The 23632-nt window shown below is 36.3% G+C and overlaps 1 protein-coding gene across 2 annotated transcripts in view; it reads left to right on the top strand.

Annotated features, from left to right (window-relative positions):
* susd6 (sushi domain containing 6) overlaps positions 1–23237 on the top strand; it is a 29563-nt gene extending 6326 nt beyond the window's left edge. The window contains exons 3-7 of one of the 2 annotated variants that reach the window (XM_051876525.1): positions 14463–14654; positions 14835–15029; positions 16420–16558; positions 18687–19108; positions 20890–23237. In XM_051876525.1, the coding sequence (XP_051732485.1) occupies positions 14463–14654; positions 14835–15029; positions 16420–16558; positions 18687–19108; positions 20890–20915 (974 nt within the window). In that variant the 3' untranslated portion in view covers positions 20916–23237. The remainder of the gene's footprint in view (positions 1–14462; positions 14655–14834; positions 15030–16419; positions 16559–18686; positions 19109–20889) is intronic. The other variant, XM_051876526.1, reaches the window with a different exon arrangement.
* The last annotated feature ends 395 nt before the right edge of the window (positions 23238–23632 follow it).

Below are 23632 nucleotides of genomic sequence, written 5' to 3'. Positions count from 1 at the left end.
GTCACTTGGGCACTTGTGTGTGTGTTTTTATAAAGCCTAAGTTATTCTTTAACACAGATGGGACTAGTTTTTAGTCTGGTGAGGTCAGATGAGTTTGTGGTTTACCATTTTGTGCTTGTAGACCTTTCTGCAAACTTTCTGGGTAAAATAACAGTTGGTGCTTGAAGTACTGTTGGCATCCCATCCAACGTAAATGGCAAATGAAGTCAACATGGGGAGGAATATGGTACAATTATTATTTCCTAGATAGAAATATATTACTATTGTAACACAACTGTGTTGTACAAATCGACATGAAATGCTGATTCCCACCATTTCAAATCATCTATCCACAAAAATGTTATGTGAATGTGCACTATTTCCCCTTAACAACACGTGAACGCGGCTCAAAGAGCAAATGAGTGTCTCTTGCGTTATGTAATATGTGAGTCATTGCAAGCGTTGCACTTGGAGAATAAATGATAGAAATGGATAGATTGAGGGATGGTGGGATTGGGCTGGACCGCTGATCCCACATGGCCATATTCTCATATTGATTCAGCACCACAAAGTCGAGCCAGGGACAAAAGTGTCCCAAGTGATTACAAATAATGTGTGTGTGTGTATGTATGGATGTATGGCTGCTCACACGTGTTTAGCATGAATCTAGTACATCGGCTGGAAGCTACTTGTTTAGCCCTCCTACAGACCCAGCAGCGGACAGAAGGGATGATTTTTCAAGGTCATCTGATGAAATTCTGTTGATGATATTGTGCCATATTTTTGGCTGTTTTTCCATTCATCCATCCAAGCATCCATTTTTGGTCTGTCCATCTCTTCAGTGTGCTTAAATAAGGAGTAATTTCAGTACCACTAGTGGCAGTAAAAATAATAATAATAAACAGTATTAAAAATATATATTTTTTTAGACAAACAGGTAGTCTGATACAATTTTACACTATTAGTTGACTAAGTGTTGCTTTGCAATGGTGGAAACTGATTGTAATTCAGTTTGGTGCCACTAGTGGTGCAGAAATGTCATGCTTCACACTGTGTCCTAACAAGACACAACGCAACGCCGCGACACGCGATAAAAGGTGTCTTTTCCATGTTAATCATAGTTTTTGTCCTAACCAGCCGCGACTGCGACACGTGACGATTCTATTTTAGAAACGACTGGTTAGGACACGGTGTCATCCTTCAAGGGTTAGTTCACCCAAAAATTAAAATTCTGTCATTAATTAATTACTCACTCTCATGTCGTTCCAAACCCGTATGATTTTTTTTTCATTTTCTGAACACAAATTAAGAAATTAAGAAAACATCGTTAAAATAGTCCATGTGACTACAGTGCTTCAACTGTAATTTTATGAAGCGACGAGAATACTTTTTGTGTGGGAAAAAAACCAAACTACTTTATGGTTTTACGGAACCCCTCATGAGGGTGAGTAATTAATTACAGAATTTTTGGGTGAACTTACCCTTTAATCTAAGGCAAAAAAGGCATTATAAAATATTCCAAACAGAGTCTCATGACAGTTTGTAAGTATTTTATAATTTGGTGAATTAATCATGATTTTGTATAAATTCATACAATCTCATTTATAAGTTTTTGTATGATCTGCTTGTGATCATCAAATAATCAAACAAATGATAATCAAACAAACAGATGTTTTGTTTGTTGTTGGCAGAGTATCGGAGGCATGAGTTCTAAAAGGCTCTGCCCTCTTCTGGAAAGGGGGGTGGGGAGCAGCAGCTCATTTGCATTTAAAAATACACACATGAAAACAGTATGTTTTTGCTTCCACCCAAAAAAGGATATTTACAAAATTGTAAAATAAATGATCTCTGGGGTCATTTGAGCTAAAACTTTACAGTCTCATTCTGCGAAAACCTGAGACTTATAGTACATGTTGTAAAAATGAACATAATAGGTCCTTTTTAAGTCTTAATGGGCATAAATGCATGAAATCGACCCCTCACGGGAAGTCCTTAACCTTGGACCTTGGATCTATATTTGTCTGAATGTTGCAGAATATGTTGAAGGAAGCATATGAAGTTTCTGAGTAATAAAAGTGGAACCTCAGAATGATGTGTAGACAGTGATGATGATGACAGAGATCTATAGATAAATATGTAGGTGCTTTTGTAGGCTAATGATCCAAAACAAAGAATCCTACACTAGAAACCTACGACTAGTGAACACCCCCTTCTATTAATGGGTTCTGCTATTCCAGTGAAGACCATCGCCAAACATTAATGCATATGACTGGGAGCAGATCCCCACAGCTATGTTCCAACAACTAGCAGAAGCTGTTATTTATGAATTAATAGTATCTATAATTTGTGGTGTTTGGGTCTGCACATACTTCTGGTCATGTAGATTGATTGGCAGGCCATTAATGTCAGAACAGGACCTGCAAAGCCACAGTTTGTGGATTACAACTTTACAGTGAACTGCTTGAAATATTCACTGAACAATGTCATTTCAAGGTACCTAGATAATGATCTACAAAGCTTAGATACAAAGAGGGACCAGATCCTACTTGATTAAATGATGTTGTTTGAAACGATTTTAAAAGGCTCGGCTATTGAATCTCTACATTCACACGTGTGTCTAGAAACAAACAAGAGGAAGTAGCACAGGAAGGCAACAAAAAAAAACGTACTGTGCTCAGGGTCTGATCTTAGGGTTTCTGGAGCTTGACTCAACTCACATTATTTCAGAGTGTGAGAGTGAAAAGCAGCTCCCTAAAGGCACACAGCTGAAGTCGCTCTGTTTTTAGCACTAGGCACATTGTGAACTAGAGGAATTTCCCATGTTACTCACTTCTTACTCTGATTTATCACTATAATAGTTCCATATGTTAGCTAGTGTTAATTCTCACTTCAGCAAAGACTTCAAACCATTATGACCTGAAAGACACTGAATGAGGTGCTGGCATAGTGAGCTAACATACATAAACCTGATGATTACACCTCAGCCATTGTGAATAATCAAAAAGCAGAATTAAATTTTAAAAAGCAGAATTAAATTGAATTTTGCAACACATTGTTTAATGTTGATTCATTCTTTTCAGGTACTTTCATGCGCATGCTAAAACCATTAGAGGTATCACTTGACGAGATATCGTTCAAAGATTTGGGGTTGGCAAGATTTTGAAGTCTCTTAAAGTCACCAAGGCTCCATTGGTGAATTTTTCAGTGTCACAGGATCCACATGAAATCATCATCAAATAATCAATGTTGTACTGCTTAGTAATTTTTTGGAAATTGTGATAATTGTGATTTAATTGTGATTTAAATAAATCATTAATTGTGATTTAAATCTCTTTATTGTCACTTTTGATCAATTTAATGTGTCCTTGCTAGAAAAAAAGTATTAGTGCAGTCATTTATTCTCTGTATAAATGCAGAAGCAGCATTCTTATGCTTCAGGAAGTGGTTTGTGTGGGTTTGAGAAATGTTTGCAAATTAATCCTTGTACCCATCATTACCCGATGGTAAATTTCCCAATAGAAGTGATGTTTGATTGAGGCACATCATGTGAAAATAAAATGAGAACTGCGATCATAAATTTTACATTCCCCAAGTTTCGGTTCTATCATATTGTAGTGCAACTTTAAAAGAGTTTCAGGGCTGACCTGATACTTTGGAAAATCCGTGTGAAACAGTAAATGTCTGCTTTCCCTCTCCAACTAAGTTATGTTTTTTTCCTTCAAAGCTTACTTAGTTTTATGCTGTAATATGCTAGTAGTACAGGTTTAGCAGATGTTGTGCAGTCCCTAAATTTCATATCAAATATTTTACAGGATGTTTGTGTGCGTCAAATAATTTTGATTAGAAATGATATGAATCATAGGTCATGTGTCTCTTGTGTTCATTGTGGAAAAATAGTGTTTTGAACGGTCAATGAGGACTTGAAGTTTTGTACCTTCAGTTCAGTGTTGTTGAAGTACATATGACTGTAGGATGTCCCATTTGTCATTTCATAATTCAGAAGGCTGCAAGTGCCTCTCTTGTGGCCGTGCGTGTTTTCTATGAGCACTTCTGTGGACTAGGGATGGGCACGAGTATTCAAGTATGCGAATGTGACAGCGACGATCAATCAGGAAAACGATGATATATATATATATATATATATATATATGTATATATATATATATATATATATATATATATATATATATAAAAAATATATTTATCTTTTTCTTATTGGTTATTGCGGCATTATGGACGGTACCTAAGGTCTAATTTCTTAGCGTTAGACAGCATGCCATCCAGACTGGCGCCAGTCTGCCGTATACATAACGCTACGAGAACACTATTGTAATAGAATGTTTGTGCTTTAGTTGCCCGTGTTTCAGCGTTGTTGTTATGTGAAGAGCACATCCACAATGGGAGTTAGACGAGCATTCAGACAAGCACGCAAGTTTGCTGGTGCTGGTGCAAGTTGTAATATTACTTTTATGTTGTGTATATATCTGATTCATCTCATATAAGACACGTTTGGTTGAGTTTATTAACCACATTTCAGTTTATTGTGTTCATTCACTCTTCAGCGTCAGCTCAAACGCCAACGTCTGACATTATTGACTATGATTGGGTTATTTGAGACAGTCATATTCCTAAAAGATGTTTCTTTTTCAAAAACATTGATGATATTAATTATCCAGCAGTGTTATGCACAGGCCGTCTGGAATTATTTTTAAGCCAAAAAAAGTCCATCCATCCATAATAAAAGTAATCCATATGACTCCAGTGGGTTAATAAAGGCCTTCTGAAGCGAAGCGGTGCATTTTTGTAAGAAAAATATCTGTATTTATAACTTTATAAATTCAAATAACTACCTTCTGGCGTACGAGTGTACGCATATTGTGCAAGTCGACTTGCACCAAATGAGTAACCCCCGAAGTGATGTATGACGCAGGATGTAGGTGTATCGTAAGCTTAGACGCCTCTCGCGGTTCAAACAAATAGGGCTGTGCAACAGACTCAAGCTCCTCTTCTCTTATATCAAAATCCTCCGACATTTCTCTTTAAAAATTAACGTTTTAGACTTCTAATTCATGACTGGTGTTTTGTTTTGCTCTATCCTTTGCGCGTTCATCATTACATCGTGTCGGGTCAGAAGTTGCTCTTCCGCCGCAAATTTATGCGTATGGCCGCCTGCAGAAAGCTTTAAATATGGATATTTTTCTTACAAAAACCCATTGCTTTGCTTCAGAAGGCCTTTATTAACACCCTGGATCCGTATGGATTACTTTTATTATGGATGGATGCATTTTTTTAGCTTCAAAATGTGGCCCACCATTCACAACCATTATAAAGCTTGGAGGAGCAAGGATATTTTTAAAATATATATATGATTGTGTTCATCTGAAAGAAGATAGTCATATACACCTAGGATAGCTTGAGGGTGAGTAAATCATGGGATAATTTTCATTTTTAGGTGTACTAACCCTTTAATAATCTTATATAAGATGCGTTTGGTTCAGTTTATTATCCATCCACGCCCTTGTCAAACACAATAGCATGACTGAGTTTAAAGATTGATGTCTGGTTTATCGTGGGTAGATATAATATGAAACTATTTGTGACATTGCGAATCTAAAAATAACATTTACTCCCTATTTCTTTGATCTATTTGCTCACATTTTCGCTTGTTTGTAGCTTAGTACCTACCAGTCAATATTTCAAATATTCATTACACATCAGGGAAATCATGCAGTTTGGCCCGCTGGGGCTTATAAAAACCCATACTCATCCTGCTGTCGCCTTCAATGACAATACTCTAGCGGCACTGGCTCTTATAGTGATTCAATTGTTACAGAACCCACGTCTTGCCTTGTATAGCCAGACGAGATGGAGTTACTGATTCACAGTCAAAGTCATTATGAGGAAGTAAAAGTGACTAACAGACACAGTTCCTCATATGAGGACTGTCCTAGATTCTTTCCTCCTAGTAGATATTTAAATAGTTGCATAAATGTGGAGTATACACTTTGTTGCACAATGTCCTTCATTTCAAACCTGTATGTCTACTTTTGTGGAAAATAATGAAGAAATTCTGAAAAATGCTCTAGGTGCTTTTTTCCATGTAATTACAATGAACAGGGACAGGAGCTTTCAGGCATCTAAAAGAATCCAAAAGCAGCATAAAAGTGCTTGTATCCACCTTACTTTTCAACGTGGAAGAAAGTTATTTCCTGTGAATGTATGAGGCTTCTGATTTATTAGTTGCTATGGGTAAATAACTAGAAGAATAACAAAGTGCAGTACTGAACCTGTACGATAACCCCCAATTAAAGTTGTTTTCCACTGAAAATGTGAATTGGATGTCTGATTCATAAACAAATCATTCTTTTAAGTTGAATGTTTTCAGTGAATTGGTTGATCTCGTTCTGTTTGTGAATAATCAATCACAACATGAGGTGAACTTTCCATTCAAGACTTTTCAATTACATTTTTGACCAGTATCAATTATTTTAAGGTTGCTGTTAAAGTTGCTGTAAGATTGCTGTGACTAATGTTTTGTATCTGTTGCGTGCTGAACTGATCCCTTGGTGGTTTGGCTCGTGATGTGACTGGCGTGAGATTTAAAAAGTGAAACTACTGAGAAAACAATACTCCACCCTTTTTTGCTCAGCCTTGCCAAAAAAAAAAAAAAAATTCACCCAGCCTTGCTTCAAAACAACTAACTGCACCATCTGTTTTTGTTTACAGTGTTTGATAGCATTCACTGTTGACCCTCTAAGTCACCTAGTGACGTTTAAACAGATGCCCTTTTCGCACTCAATATCCTAGTAGCCATTAGCCAGCACAATTGATGACAGCACCTTTGAGCACAGCTGCTGGCCAAGGATCCATCCAGGCAGCTGACTGGCAGCAGCTTTTGCTCCAACTGCTTGTGTGCACCACAGAGGCTCCAGTCTGTCATTAGCTGTGGGCCGAGTGCATTCCTGGAGTGGGTGAGCCAAGGCACAGCCGATCCCAAACACAAGAGCACTGTGTCTAGAGCCATCCGCTGATAGCAGACACAGCAGGGGCACCGGGTGCCCCCTCTCGCTCTCTATTTCTTCCTTTTTTTCCTTCTCTGTACACAGAAGAGGAGTTACTTGTGCCTCACAGCTGTCCGAATAGAATCAGGAGGGTGCAAACACCCATCTGCCACTTTTCACTGTGACAAAGGCTAAAGGAACAATAGAGTCTTCCTCTGTGTCTTCTGTCAGATTGTGTCTCTTGGTTTTCCCTCCTAGTCAATTTGGTTTGTGAGGACGAGCTGCTTAAATCAGTCAGCTGCCGACCTCGGGGTGTAAATGGGTATAATAAAGAACACATGGAGCTTTGGTTAATGCTTTTGTTCTGTCTCTCAGAATACAGGCATCGTTTAAGGCCCTTCTGTTGTCCGTGTGCAACAGAGTGTGATGGGTGCACATGCTCCCAAATAAAAAAGATACTGTATTTTTTAGGGATGCATTGGTATTGAAATTTTGTCTGATATTGATAGCTGTCATTTATTTATTTATTTATTTATTTTATCTTTTGTTGTTGTTGTTGTTGTAATGACCAGTAATCAATATTATCAGTTATTTTAGCAAATTTGGTTATGGGCCAATACTGGACATTTTTAAATGTATTTGTATTTGTTTATTATTTTGTTGATATTGGTTATTTAATTGTGTATGCTAATTTAGATTACCTTTGCCATCATCTAACACTCAAATAAAGTTAATCTTTAAAATACTAATAATTTTATAACTAATAATTTTTCAACCTTAATGTTGTGAAGTGACGAGAATACTTTTTGTGCACCAAAAAAAACAAATAATGACTTTATGACAATATCTAGTGATGGGCGATTTTAAAACACTGCTTCATGAAGCTTCGAAGCTTTACAAATCTTTTTTTCGATTCATTGGTTCGGAGCGCGTATCAAACTGCCAAAGTCACGCCCCCCGGTGGTGAAACCATTGAAATTTTGAAAAACTTAACACATAACGAAGTCTTGTTTACTGAAATCACGTGACTTTGGCGCTCCGAATCTCTGATTCGAAACAAAAGATTCGTAAAGCTTCATGAAGCAGTGTTTTGAAATCGCCCATCACTAGATATTGTCATAAAGTCGTTATTTTGTTTTTTTGGCGCACAAAAAGTATTCTCGTCGCTTCATAACATTAAGGTTGAACCACTGTAGTCACATGAACTGTTTTAAATATGTCTTTAGTAGCTTTCTGGGCATTGCAAGTGTTAATTGTCTTGTTATTATGGGGCTGAGAGAAGTTTTTTTTATATTTTGGTCAATGTTTGCTTGTTGAGTCAATGCATATTAATTATTCTGTGGATTCAGGCATTAGTTGTTCAAACAGTCATGATTTCATTTTGGATGGATCAGTGTTTTATCCAGGGAGAGTCTCCTGGATGTCTTGTCAGGGCTCGTTGTGTTTTAGCAGCCAAGTTCGTTTGTTTCAACTGTCTTTTTTTTCTATGTTATTAGACATGTGCATGTGGAAACTCATTCCTCTCTCCTCTATCCCTGCAGGAATAACACCCCTTCCACTGAAACTTTCCTAACATCCCTTCCTGCTCGGCCGTGAGAGTCTGTGGGTGCACTTTATCTCTCGCAGTCAGCTTTTCCCATAACAGATATGCGACGCCCCTGCTGTGTTTCCCTTTAACCCTTTGAGTCTGCTCCAAACACATGTGGGAACAGTAGACGCAGACATGTACACTCACACATATCAACTCGTTCCTCCCTTTCGCCTGCAGTAGGATTCATGTCATCCAAACTGTGTTATGTACACAGAAACGTGAGACTCGAGTATCTTGCGGCCTCATGCAGCATTTTCTTACAAGAAGGAAACCACATACTGTTATTAGCCCTTTGAGAGCAATTCAAGACATGTTTTGTCACGGGTGGGTCTCATATCTCAGCAGCTGCGGTGTGCTTGTTTCGTCAACAACGTCAAACTTGCATTGCAATAAACACGTTGGCCCACGCCACTGGATATCTCAGGAGGTTTGTAAAGCAGGCTTTGGTGATAACTGTATTAAGTGTTTAATGAACAAACATCTATTATGAATGAATCACCATGTGAGATTGAAGCAGTGCATTATGGTGGCAAAAATTTGTTAGCTGGTATAGATTCTGCTATACCATAGATTTTTAGGGTCAGTAAGATTTGTTTAACACTCTTTGTTAATATAATTAAATTGATCAATTAAATGCTGTTCTTTTGAACTTTCTATTCATTAAATAATCCAATTCCACAAAAATTTTATTGATTTATTTTTGAGTATGTGTTTGAGTATGTATTATTCATATTCAGGATCTACCACGAACATAAACCCAACTACGGCATGGCTGGTATGACCAAAATCTTTAAATCACGACATGATTCATTTTATAAACTTATAATAACAACAACAGCATATCATGACTTCTTTTCGCTGGAAATGCAGTCCTAGGTTTTTCGCCCGATCAGAACCAAACCAGTGCAGAAAGATTCTCTGGAGTCTGAATATCAATAATTATCAAAAAAAAGACATTTTGATTCATGGTCGCTAAGGAGCGTAAAAATCTTTGTTATGGGAGGAGCCACTTTTACTAAAATGGCTATAACTCGAGAACGAAATGAGATATTTTCACCAAACTCTGTACACATATGTATGGGCTCAATCTTTGGTCACAGTAAAAAAAAAAATTAGTCGATTGGACACTTGGTGGCGCTATAACATGGGAAAAAAAAACACGTAAACAGCTATAACCACCCGACCATCAGTCAGATTGACTTGAAAATTGGTATGCAGTGTCTTGGTCCAAGTTGCCATGATTGTCTATGAGGACATTGGCGTATCTCAACATGGCCGCCATTGGCACCTATTAGACAAGGTCAGCGGAGGCCGATCAGAACGAAACTTAAGGCTGATTTATACTTCTGCGTTGGACCTACGCCGGAGCCTCTGCGCCGTAGGCTATGCGTCTGTTTTCATTTATACTTCTGCGTCGTTGTCCGCGTTGACATGCATGCAGACCACTAGCAGGCAGTGTCCGCGGTCATGTCGAGTCTCAAGGCAAAAGCCGAAGAAGAAGCAGCTGTCATGTACGTTGTCAGAGAAGCTTACAAATAGAAGCGGCAGAGAAGTAGCAAATAGGTAACGACTTTTGGTGCAGTTTGACTGCATGTGTCCCCTGAAACAGAGCATTTTTCATTCCTATGGAAGTTGAAAACGCTCGCTCTTCTCCTATTGCTCCGCACCAGTTTTTTGACCCGAGGAAGTGGTTCTAGCAGACCAATCACAGTGTTTGCGGTCCGTGTAGAATTGACGCGTTGTTACTTTTTTGAAGAGGTGCACGTCAGGCTACATTCAACGCAGAAGTATGAATCAGCCTTTAGTGCTTTAGTGGGTATGTTTGACTCATGGTCCTAGAGGTCTGTAAGAATTTTGAAAGAAATCGGCCACTAGTTGACGCTAACGAGTTTTATGCCTCTGTAAGCATAAGAGATTTCTTTTAAAGACTTTTGAACAATTATGTATTTTTCCAACCTTTGTTTATTAGCTATGTTAACGTGAGCTATTCCGTTTTGCCGCGTGCATAAGATGGAAACATTTTGCTTAATTTTAGTTTTTATTTCTATTTATTGATTAATTTTTGAGTATGTATTTTTTTAATTTAGTATAGTTTTAGTATTTTAGTATAATTTAAAAATGTTTAACAGCCTAGTTTTATTTCTATCTATTGACATTTTCAAGCTTAATGCGTGCAGGTTGTAAATATTTCATGTTTTATAATGTACTGCGTACCATTTTTGTTTGATTTTATGTTATTTTTGTCAAATTTATTTGAGTTTGGTTTCAGTTTTACACAGTTATGTTAGTTTTTATTCTAATTTCAGTTAACAAAAATGAACTCAGTAAAAACTCAAGTATTAGATAAATGGAAACTGTTTCTGTACTGACACCAGACTTCTTCTTCTCTCTAATGAGATTAAGTCATTAGCATTTTTTAAATATTTTAAGTCACTCGACTAGAGGATTAAAAATAGACATTACCACATTGTTATGAAATATTTTGGGCTGCATTTCCAGCGAAAAGAAGTCATGATATGCTGTTGTTGTGATTATAAGATTATAAAATGAATCATGTCGTGATTTAAAGATTTCGGTCATACAAGCCATGCCGTAGTTGGGTTTATGTCCGTGGTAGATCCTCCCTCCTTAGTTTCTACAAATTCCATAAATGGGAGAGAGGAACAAGAATACTTCCCCCTCCTAACATTTACTGACAGCTTGCTTACAATCTAAGGGATTTGAATTAGGAGAGATGAGGGGAAAACAATAGAGATGGAAAAACACATCAGCCCATGTCATAAGGAGATCTCCAACAAAACATATTTACCAGGGAGGATTTTTTTGAGACAGCAGGGTCTAATCCATGCCTGGACCGCTGGGTTTTGGTCTCACTGAGCAGCTGCGCAGTGCAGTGGTCAGTAATGTGATCCGCTTTAGACCACAGCCATTTGTAATGAAGGATAATTAGAATTTCATTCCGTTGTAAATCCCTTCATTTTTTTTTTTTTTTTTTCTTTCTTTCTTCTGGGTGCTGCATCATGGACAGATGGAGGGTGAAGGCTGTTCAGGACCATGTGCTTGACATTTAGTTTCATTGTTGGGATTTCACTTGTCATTATCTAAATGAGGTGTATTTTATTCAGATTATTGGTGTTTAGGTTTAGGTCAAGGATCCAGTTAGAGTGCGTTAGGAACTTGTTTGTGGTAAATTTGATCTGCTATTCAAGGTAGACTAAATTAACCTAGTTTCTTTTACGAAACTACTGCCGGCCAAACAGGTTAGTTGGGATTTCATTTGGAACATTAGTACATATTTTGGACGTTATGTTTCCTGACACATAACCCATCCCATGTGGTACTCCTTAGATAGGTATCTCTATTGTCAAGTGTACAATCAGTTTTAGATATTGTGAAGGCCCAGTCCAACTTGTCATAGCAGGTCTGGGCAGCCGTCATTTACAAACATTCTTCCGCAAATCTGAGATTCTTTTCACGTTTTCCCTTGATAGATCCTAGCTTTCAGTGACGCATGAACTAACAATGAAATGACAACAAGGAAGAAAAACACAGTTTTGAAGATCCAGTTTTAATGGCCTAAGGCAAAACAACATAGCTGAGGTTTGCAATATATTATATCTTTAATGTGAGTTACATTTGGTCACATGGTTATTGTGTTATACAGTCTTCATTTGTAAAATGATTATTTGCAAAATAAGTCAAGAATAAAGCAATAAGCCAACCAAGCACAATGACTTTACCATGGCCAAGGGGTAAAATGCTTTGTGTTGTGCCTAAAACCCACATAATTATGGTAAACTCTATGTAATAAATGGTTTCAAGTGGCTTATTATTTGATAGTGGCTTGTATAAAACTAGCCAACACGATAGACAAGTTCAATAAGTAGTTACATTTAATAATAAAAAACAATAATTATATTAATCAGAATGTTCTTTTGCCAAATAATTGGTTTTCAGGCTTTTTTATTTATTAATATTACTATTATATTTTATATTATAGTTACATTTTTGTACTTTTTACAATTTATGTATATTTTTACACTTAATTTTTTATTATTTTACATTTAAAAGACTGTATGGGACATGTAGGCTAATTGTTTCTACATATTTTAAGATTTGAATTTTAAGCTGAAACAGTACACTTTTTTTAGACTTTTATCATACTGTATATTGTAATGTACGGCAACTTCGAATATGGCTCATCCACTCAGAATCAGAGCTTTCCATTTCAAAAAGTGCATTAAAATACAGATCGTAGACTCCCAACAAAAAAAAACAACTGCTTACAGATGTTGCACGTTTGATATAATAGATTGTGAAGTTTTGCATCTGTGGTTCATATCCTGAATGTTCCTCTAGTGTCAAAACAGAAGAGATTGAGCTGTATGTCTGACCTCTGAGTCCATAATCGGCTGATCGCAGCTTAAGAGCATGTTAAAAGCTCAGATTAGAGAACACAGTGACCGAGGTGGTCTCTCCAAACAGACCCTGTTTGTTTGAGTTGTTTTCTTTCTTTCTGCTGGATAAATGTAATGAGGGGATAGACATGTTTACGTGTTTCAAGTGATCTATTGTGTGAATAAAGCTCCGGCTCAGAGGCTCAAAAAAATGTGTTTTTTTGCTTGTGTGAGAAAGACGAAGAAAATGAGAGGGAAAGAGATACCACTGGCTTTATGCCATTAAGCCCGAGGGCAGAAATGTAGTATTCTGTTATGCTTTTCAAAGCTGGACATTATGTGTGTGATCTGGGTGAAGTTTTTTGTTAAATTGAGGATGAAATACCAGACAGCAATATGAGAAAAAGATCTACTTGTGTCCCCTTTTTCTCTTTGACACGTTATGAATTTTAGGGTTAGTGCAAATAAAATTTAGGGTTCTTTCACTTCTGAACATTTGGTGTGAGCCTCAGACCATGTGATGTTAGTTCCTAAGTACTCGGAAGTGACAGAAATGACCAACCATGAAAACACAGTAATTTATTACTATTTTTTTTTCTTCAGAACATTTCGAAGCAGCCTGAAGGTGCAGTCACAATTAACACAATTAATGTTGCTTTGCAAAAAAGTGCACTTTTTTTGGGTATTTTCAGTGTGAACACGCTACTCGCACTATTCATTCTACAAAACAGCATAGAATAGTGCACAAGTATGTGAATTTGGAACACACCTTTTGATTCAATTTCAAATTCATGAGGACTTTAGCTTTTTCTTCAGGTTGGATTTGTTGTCCTATATTTACAGTCAGTAAGTAGCTTGTATCATTAATTAAATAACTGTTTTTTTGTTTTGTTTCTGTTTTTAATGATATTTTAACAATGTCCACATGAATAAAAAATAACCAGTGTATTACACACAACCATAAACAAAAAATCAAACCAAATAATAATAGTAATAATAGTAATGATAAGAAGAAGAAAAAAAATACATATGCAGTATGTTCTTTATAACACAATGGAGGAAAACTAAGAAGCAAACAAATATCCAATATACATCAACATACAGTATATGTATATAGTCAAATAAATGAGGGGGTTACTTACTGGAATCTTTACAAATCCCAAGGTACTTCAATGGTTCTTCCCACATTTTATTAAATGACATAGGTTCTATCTTATGGGTAAACTCAAGTTTTTCTCAAGATATAAGATCCTTTATCATAACTAGCCAAACTCTATATAATGGAGGGCTATGCCCAACCCATTTGTTCATAATGGCCTTTCTTGCCAACATCATCTATATAAACTGTTGTTTATATAGTCTGTACTGCAGTCTTATTGAAGGTCACTATAACAGTAACGGGCCCCAAGAGAAATTTAATCTGCCTGGCTCTTTTTTTTTTTTAGTTGAGCGTGATGGTTTTTATGCTAACCTCTGCTCTTTCTGCCCCTGTAGGTTGTCCCAGACCGTCAGTTGTGCCTCATGGCCGTGGGAACCTGACGGAAACAAACCGTGGCTCCTTCCCTGTTGGCACACTATTGCAGTACAGCTGCGATCCAGGATACACGCTGGATGGCTACAGCATCATCACCTGCACAGTCTCAGGCCATTGGTCCTCTGACCCCCCTCGCTGCATAAAAAATGACGGTATGTTCAATTTAACCCTCTCTTTGTCCCCTGATCCTGTTTTCTCATCAGTATTTAATTTCACGAAGGCTAATGCTGTGTTCACGTCATGTTGGAATTATGAATTCTATGAGTTCTAAATTAATATGAAAGCTCTGGTTCCTCTCAGTCACACTGACCCTCAAGCTTTTTTCCCAATAGTTTGTCAACCACCGAGTGAGCCGGAGAACGGAGGATATAACTGCCACCCCTCGCCGTGCCACAGACTGACCCAGGGTACTGTGATTGAGTACTTCTGTGATGAGGGTTATATTCTGAAAGGAGGGTACCAATTCCGAACCTGTGACAATGGAGAGTGGAAATCGTCCATGCAGATCAGCTGTCACTCTGTGCAAGGTACATCACACAGCAGCAGGAGCTTGATCCACACGCTCGGCCATTTGGATATTCTGCCGTCATGTTACATATGAGAAGTTTTCCTCCTTCTTGGCGAATGTTGAGAACAGAGAATCAATTGAAATATATTAAATTATAATAATGTAGATAGCCGATCATGCTGTGACTTTAGTACAGCATCAGAAGTTTTAGGTCCCAGAAAGCAGCATTTAAAGGGTTAGTTCACCCAAAAATGAAAATTCTGTCATCAATTAATCACCCTCATATCGTTCCACACCCGTAAGACCTTCGTTCATCTTCAGAACACAAATTAAGATATTTTTGATAAAATCCGATGGCTCAGTGAGGCCTGCATCGCCAGCAATAACACTCCCTTTTTGAATTCCCATAAAGCTACTAAAAACATATTTAAAACAGTCCATGTGACTACAGTGGTTCAACCTTAATATTATAAAGTGACCAGAATACTTTTAGTGTGCCAAAAATAACAAAATAGCGACTTCATTCAACAATATTTAGTGATGGGCGATTACAAAACACTGCTTCATGAAGCTTCAAAGCTTTTTGAATCATTTGTTTCGAATCAGTGGTTCGGAGCGCGTGTCAAACTGCCAGAGTCATGTGAACTATTGGGGTTTCAAAACACTTATGACATAACGAAGCCTCGTTCACTGAAATCATGGGATTTTGGCGCTCTGAACCACTGATTTGAAACAAAAGATTTGTAAAGCTTCGAAGCTTCATGAAGCAGTGTTTTGAAATCGCCCATCACTAGATACTGTGGAATAAAGTCGCTATTTTGTTATTTTTGGCGCACAAAAAGTATTCTCGTCGCTTTATAATATTAAGGTTGAACCACTGTAGTCACATGATCTGTTTTAAATATGTTTTTAGTAGCTTTATGGGCATTGAAAAAGGAAGTGTTAATGCTGGTGATGCAGGCCTCACTGAGCCATCGGATTTTATCAAAAATATCTTAATTTGTGTTCCAAAGATGAACGAAGATCTTACGGGTGTGGAACGACATGAGGGTGAGTAATTAATGACAGAATTTTCATTTTTGGGTGAACTAACCCTTTAATCATCACCTATCATTTATTTGTTGGACAATCATATTTCATTGTTTTGGATATTCAGTCACTGGACAGCCCAAGGTGGTTTTCTGGTTTTTTTTATCTGTTTCCCATCACAACCTGATGAAATCACCCCAAACTCCTCTAAAACTACCAAAACAGGCCAGGTTAAGCAGTTTAGCCAGGATGGTAGACCAGCTAACCACCTTAGGCTGGTTTAAGTTGGCTTTTCAAACATATCTGGTTATATACTTCCATAAACCTTGTTTTTTGGCTTTACGCACTGCAGTGACTCAAACAACGTGTTTCTTTTCTAGGGGAGGAGCAGCGCTCTACGCTGCCCATGCCGGCTCTGTCTATTGTGGCCTCCACCGCCAGTTCTGTGGCCCTCATCCTGCTGCTGGTGGTGCTGTTTGTTTTGCTTCAACCCAAACTCAAGTCCTTCCACCACAGCCGGTGAGGCCCTGTCTCTCTTACTGAGCGTATCTTTTTCATTGACTATTGTTTTATTTTCACAAAGGAGTTTACATGGAGTTCTCATGTAGATCTAAAAACTTAATGGAGAGGATGGAAACGGTCATGAAAACCTAAATTACCCTTACGAAAATGAAGTTTATTCAAGTGTGCTATTAGTATACTTCTTTTAAACTAAAAATAATAAAGTATACTTTCAGTCTACTTTTCATATACTTCTCAGAAACATACTTTATGTACTTCTGAGAAATATACTTAAAATTGCACTTAAGTATACTTGACTTATATGGTAGGGGGCGCTGTTACGCATCTTCTGAAAGAGCACAGAATCTCCGGATCAAAATGCAGGAGAAGAAGAAGCTGAAACAAGCGATAGAAGATTACTTACGCAAATGAAAATAAAGCGATCATCAAACATTAAACAGCATATTAATCAAAACTGCCTAACGTTACTGAATGAGGACTATGAAGCTTTGGTGGTGTTTATGGACTCGATCTACTCCACCTGTGTTTGATCATCATTCTGAATCCCAGCCAGACATAGTCTTTGACAAAAATGCAGTTTTCTCAGCTTTTTGTTTAAAATGGTTCCTTTTTTTTTTTATGAAACTTACTCACATATAAGTGTTGATAAAAAAGGATTCATGGAGCTAGAATAAAATGTTTTTAAAATGGAAAGAGTTAAAGTACAGTTAAAGGTATTTCAAGTATAAAAAAATAATACCTAAATAGGAACATAGTAGTATACTTAAAGTGCAAAAATAATATATAAAAAGTAAACTATAAGTGTGATGTTATGTTCACTTAAAGAAAACTTACAAGTATACTTGCACTAAACTAGTAGTTTACTGAGAGTATATTTCAAAGTGTAGTATAAAAAAAAGTAAACTACTAGTATACTTATAAGTTCACTTGTAGTACAGATGCAGTACAAATGAGAAACATAGCTGTGAACTAGTTGTGTACTTAAAGTTTACTACCTTTACACTTATAGTACACTTAAACGTATATTTCAATTGAGCCAATTCAGTCCCAAGCGGTATTAAGATAGTACATTTACAAGTTTACTACTAGTACATTGATACTAGTATACTTACTACATAAAGTATACTTAAAATATACTTGAACATTACTTAAGTATACTTGATAAAAATTAACTTGAAGTATACTTCTTTTTCATAAGGGTATGACTATTTTGTTGTTATAAGAATGCTTCAGGAAAAAAATAAATAGTGGAAGTAAAAACGTTATTCAGACACTTTTGGATATTAAAAAAGGACACTTAAAAAATTTAATATTTGATATTTGTCCTCATTTACACTATCGTTTACAAGTTTGGGGTTGTTAAAAAAAAAAGTTTCTTATGCTCAGCAAAGCAGCATTTATATGATCAAAATACAGTAAAACTGTAATATTGTAAAATATTATTACAATTCAAAATAATTCTTTTGTATTTTATTTTAATATATTTTAAAATGTAATTTATTCCTTTGCTGAATTTTTTGTAACATTATAAATGTCTTTATAGTCACTGAATTTAATGCATCCTTGCTGAATAAAAATATGGAAAATCCTACTGACCCCAAACTTTTGAACTATAGCGTATATGCTATATGAATTGCTATTGTGTTCTACTAACATTTGACAACTAGAAAGTGTCCAAAACATTTTTTTCTTAATTCTGAACTATTTTAAACAAAATATTAGTTTTTAGCATTTTAAACAGTGTACTTGAAAAGTGTGTTTGTGCTCTATTTCCTTCAAATAAATGCCACTCGGTTTGATATTTTATTATACATTACTTTTGGTACTTTTTCAGTATTTTTTTGTTCCCACTGAATGCATTGAGAATGTTAAAAAAAAAAAAACAGTTTCTTGAAGTGTTATATGAGAATATGTACTAATTTTAGTAGCATGCAGGGTTAAAGTCAATCCTAATTCCAACTGTTTGACATGAACAAATATGGCACTTCCCCTACGGCGCTCTTGTTCCAGTAATTTTCTGTTGCATAATCACTAATCAGCCCACTGTGATGTAAGCCACAGGTCATGATTTGATACCGTTTAAGCCTTACTTTTATTCTCATATCTCTCCTTCTCTCTTTCAAAGCAGCCGGGAACAGGGTGTGTCAGGACAGCCTACCTCCATCATGGTGGAGGGCGTTCAGGTCTCGCTGCCCTCCTATGAAGAGGCCGTATATGGCGCAGGCGGCAGTTCCGTGCCACCTCCTGAGTCCCGGGTTCAGATCGTGTTGTCGGAGGGCCCGCAGGCAGAGGGTTTGAACGAACCTCTCGAACAGGCTCAGACGAGTTACAGTTTCCCCTCCACCTCGACTGCTGCGCCCTTGTGTCACGCAGAGACTGTATTGGTTCACCAGGTGCCCTCTTCCTCCTCTCCATCCTCCTCATCCTCTCGCTCCTGGGCTGCTGAGCAGCCTGGTGCCTCTGCGCCTCTCCACCGCAGGCAGAGCAGCGAGAGCAGCGATCAGCACAGCTTGCTTTCAGTCACCTCTGCCGAAGACTATGGTGATGGTGAGTGAACTTGCAAATCCAGATGTAGAGGTGATGTGTGGTTTGATGACATATAACATGAAGTGTCCTTGATAAAGAAAAAAATCTTTAAAGAAAATAAGAAATCTAAAGTATGTGGAAAATGCATGCTATATATCTTAGGGTTATATTTCAGTTATTGATTAAATATCAAATATCATTCAATGTATAACATATAATACTGTATATAGGTATAATATATACATTTCTGATTTTTTTTTTTTTTTTTTTTTTTTACAAATATGAATTACTTATATTATTAAACAATGTTTTGGGAAGTCACACCACATATTTTATTATATATATAAAATGTTTGTAAAAAAAAATATATGAAAATATTTGTTTTATAAATATCATGTATTATTAACTTATTTAGTATTTGATATAGCATCACAACTAAACAACATTTTACTTGTTCAACTAAACTGGCCACGTCAGAAAAAGGTTCAGTTATTTTATATTTTATGCATGACTTAATTTTTTTTTTTTTTAATAAAACTTTTTTCTTTATTATAATGTCAGGACAGTTGTATCACCAGACATTTTTGATGTTATGCTCCCACAAAACTTTCAAAATAAATTGTATTCCTTATTTAAAAAACACACTCATTATAGAAGAAGTGTATTCAAGTCGTTGTTTATGTGGATTGCATTATTAAAGTATTTTTTTTAATTTAAAAAAAATGAGCTACAATAAAATAAAATTAAATATCAAATATCATTAAATATATACCATATAATATATAAATATTATATATACATTTCTGATTTTTTTTTTTTTTTTTTTACAAATATTATTAATTACTTATATTATTAAACAGTGTTTTGGGAAGTCACACCACATATTTTACAACCTGAAGTAACCTGACCGTATCATAAAATAATTAGGTATTTTAAAATACTTACTCATAGTGTTTTTTTTGTAATGGCTCTTTATATATGTGTGTGTGTGTGTGTGTGTGTGTGTATATATATATATATATATATATATATATATTTTTTTTTTTTTTTTTTTTTTTTTTCTATTTTACAAATATCCTGTATTATTAATTTATGTAGTATTATTACAACTAAACAACACTTTACTACCTGAACTAACCTGGCCACGTCATAAAAAGGTTCAATTATTTATTTTGTGCATGACTTAAAGCTGCAGTCCATAACTTTTTTTGGTTAAAAATGATCCAAAATCAATTTTTGAGCAAATACATAACCAGCCAGTGTTCAAAACTATCTTTTTACCTTAGCCCGATTCACAACGGTAAGCTTGTAATAAAGTTTTCTAATTTGGGTGGTACTGGTGGGTTTCCACGGGAAATTTGAGCATGCAGCCGTTCGTCTTTGCATCATTACGTCACGTCTGTTTACATAAAGAAGGAGTCCCAGTTAGTAGGCTATATGGCATGTGGACCATTTGTTTCATACTTTTTCAGATGACATTTTCCGGTGAAAAGTCTTATTTTGGTCACACTTTCAAGACGCATAATCTGTGATTCCGAAGTACAGTATCCACACCGATGTGGTGACTGACAGCAAACATTAGATTCATCTGCGCCGAGGAGCCGTGCCGATGCACAACCCACGTAAAGATGATAATTCTGCAAACAACTGCAATTGCAGGTTACAAACAGAGATGGCGACAAAGAGGCAACTTACGGACTGCAGCTTTAATTAAAAAAATGAGCTACACATTTTTTTTTTGTTACAATACTCATTTTCATTTCTATGCCTAACCTTATACCATCTTTATGTCTTTTCCTCAGATATTCCATTGCTAAAGGAAGCCTGAGTCTGTGTGCAGCCCCCCCTCTCTCTGTCATCGCTGGCCAGCACTGTAACCCCTAAAGCTTCTCACCAAACACTTACCCCACATCCACCCTTCAGAACACAGCATTAAATAAGATTCGTCAGCTGTCCCTCTGCCAACAAGTCTACAAGCTGCGTGGCCCCCATGGAGTCTGGCAGCTCTCTTCACAGGAAGAACCTTTGACCGGACTACCCCTCAAAGGGATGCGCAAATGCTCGAGTTTAACACTTTTCTTGCAGGTGCGCTTAATAACCAGTTGCACTCACAGGCTTACCTCGTCATGGCGAGGATTCACTAATTACAAATGAATGCATTCAGATTACGTTGTGGACTTCTGCTCCGTCAATGACTGTGACCTCTTGCGAAGGGGAGAGTTCAGCAAGGATTTGCTAAGCCAGGCCCTTTTCTCTTTGATGCTGCATGTTCTGTGCAATTTCTATTCTCTGTTTCGTTCTACACGCGTACACACAGGAGCACGGCACAATCGAAGCATGACGCATAGCACCATCTCGACACTTGTCCCTTGTGCGAGACACAGGGTTGAACTGATTTACATTGTACTGTATTCAAATACATGCTTGCCTTTTTATTTGTCAAGAAGTACCTGTGCTGTGCTCTGTGTGTGTGTGTGTGTGTGTGTATGTGTGTGTTTCTGATGCCTGTGTGACTGTGGCTGTTGTGATTCAAAGAGGGCTGAAGTATCATCTAGGCTTCTTTTCCCCAAAATAGGAAACATTTTCAATACCTCCATTTTCTAATCGAGATGTTATTTAACTAGGATGGATGTTCCTTGTCTACATGTCTGTTTGTCTAAAGTGAGGGAGATGTATGTTCAGTACTCTGAGATCACTGTTCTCAATCAGAGAAATAATTCAACTTTATTTCTTCCTTTTGAAAGCAAGTATATCTCTCTCATGTTTATGTGTTGCACGCACAAGTAAAGAAAACTTTTTTTTTTTTCACTTGTATGTTCTTTTTCCCTGAGGACTTGGTTGGGTGTGGACTAAGTTCATTGCTGGGCTGTACCTTATAAGCTTTGACTTGGACTAATAATATTTGTAATATAATTTAAGCAAGTTTAATTCACTTTTAATTTGTTAAATGGAAATTAAACCGCATACATTATATTTGAATGCTTTGCAAAGCCAGCTGTGGCTAACATTTTAAAGATGAATATCAAAGATAGAAGCACCTTCTATTAAGTTTTCTTAATAAATAATTTGAGTAATGTGATGTTAGGATGGTATTTGTATAAAGAATTAATCAGATATCCCATTAGATCTTAAATAGGTTGTGCATTGATGTAATGCACTGTATAGGTATATATATATATATATATATAAATTAAATGCATATTCATGTTTTTTTTTTTTTTTTTTTTCAAATACAGCTCTAGAAAATGGCCTTGTTCTTCACTCATCATGTTCTTTTGGCAAATGAACATTTGAAAAACCAATGAATCTTTTGTTTGTGTTACTTTTTGTTTGCGTTTTACATCCTTGCCCTTTGGCCTCATGTGTATATCCCCTGGTTCACGCGAGATTCTGATGTTTGTCATCATGCATTACATATATATATTTTTGTGTGTGTCTGACTGGAGAGAGAGGGCAGTTTGTCTATCTGCACATCCTCAGTTTTGTGTTCCTGGCTTGTTTTTGTAAATTGATTTACATTTTTTCATGCAAACTGAAGGCAAAATATTACTGCTGCCTTAAAACTTGTACATTTCATACATTTCTCACTTTGTAATCACATGTTTCTTCTGTCTCACTGGCTTTATGGTAATTTGTCTTCAGTTTCCTTATGGCCTTACTTTTTTTTTTTTTTTTTTCTATGCATAAACAATGTCTTGTTGAATTTCAGACGTAGGGTTTTACTCCTTTGGAGGATGTGACATAAGATTGTCCACCTGAACTTCCTCAGAATCTTTTTTTTTTTTTTTCCCCAGTGATTGTGAAATATGAACCTATGAGTTTTTATTTCTTTTTGTTTATCAGTTTCATTCAAAGGATGTTTTTAAGTTTAAAAAAAAAAAAGAAAGGACGCAATTTAAAAAAAAAAAAAAAAAGGATATCCAGGATGTGTGTAAAACACTGTTGTACGGTGTTTTTCTGCAAATGTAATTTAAGTTGACTCATCCACCCAGCTCCCCATCCCCATTACAACTTTTTTTTTTTTTTTGGTTTTCCTTTGTACATTGCTGTGGGTGTGAAGATAGTATTTTAATATTTGTATAAAGTTTAATTTAATTCTACAGTGTGTATATAACTATTTCTAATTAAAGCTTTCATTTGAAGTGCACAAGTGGTGTATTTTTGGTGAGTTTGGTGCTTTTTATGTTATGGTTCACTATGAACACTTTTAGATGTATTATATCCATATTGTCATATGACGAAGGATTCATTTGTGTCCAGGGTAAAGTGCAAATGCCTATAGTAAGTAATTAATGTTGTGCGTTAATGCCATCTGGTGGTGGAGCTTTGTAAGTAAGTAGTAATAGGAATTCTGACTCATTTCCGCGAATCGGTTCTTTTGAACAATTCTTTCAAAGAACCGATTTGAAAGAACGATGCAACTACTTACCCCATGACGCGATTACTTATCACGTCTTTGCTGACATCACGGCTGTTTATTACCTGTTTTCTATTGAAATTATTATAATTTCTTGTTTACAATTTATTTTCTGCAGCCATAATGGA

This window comes from Ctenopharyngodon idella, chromosome 20, assembly GCF_019924925.1.
Source record: "Ctenopharyngodon idella isolate HZGC_01 chromosome 20, HZGC01, whole genome shotgun sequence".
In the NCBI taxonomy this organism is placed as follows: Eukaryota; Metazoa; Chordata; class Actinopteri; order Cypriniformes; family Xenocyprididae; genus Ctenopharyngodon; species Ctenopharyngodon idella.
Note: the sequence above shows the minus strand (reverse complement) of the source record. Positions and strands in the feature narration are given on the sequence as shown.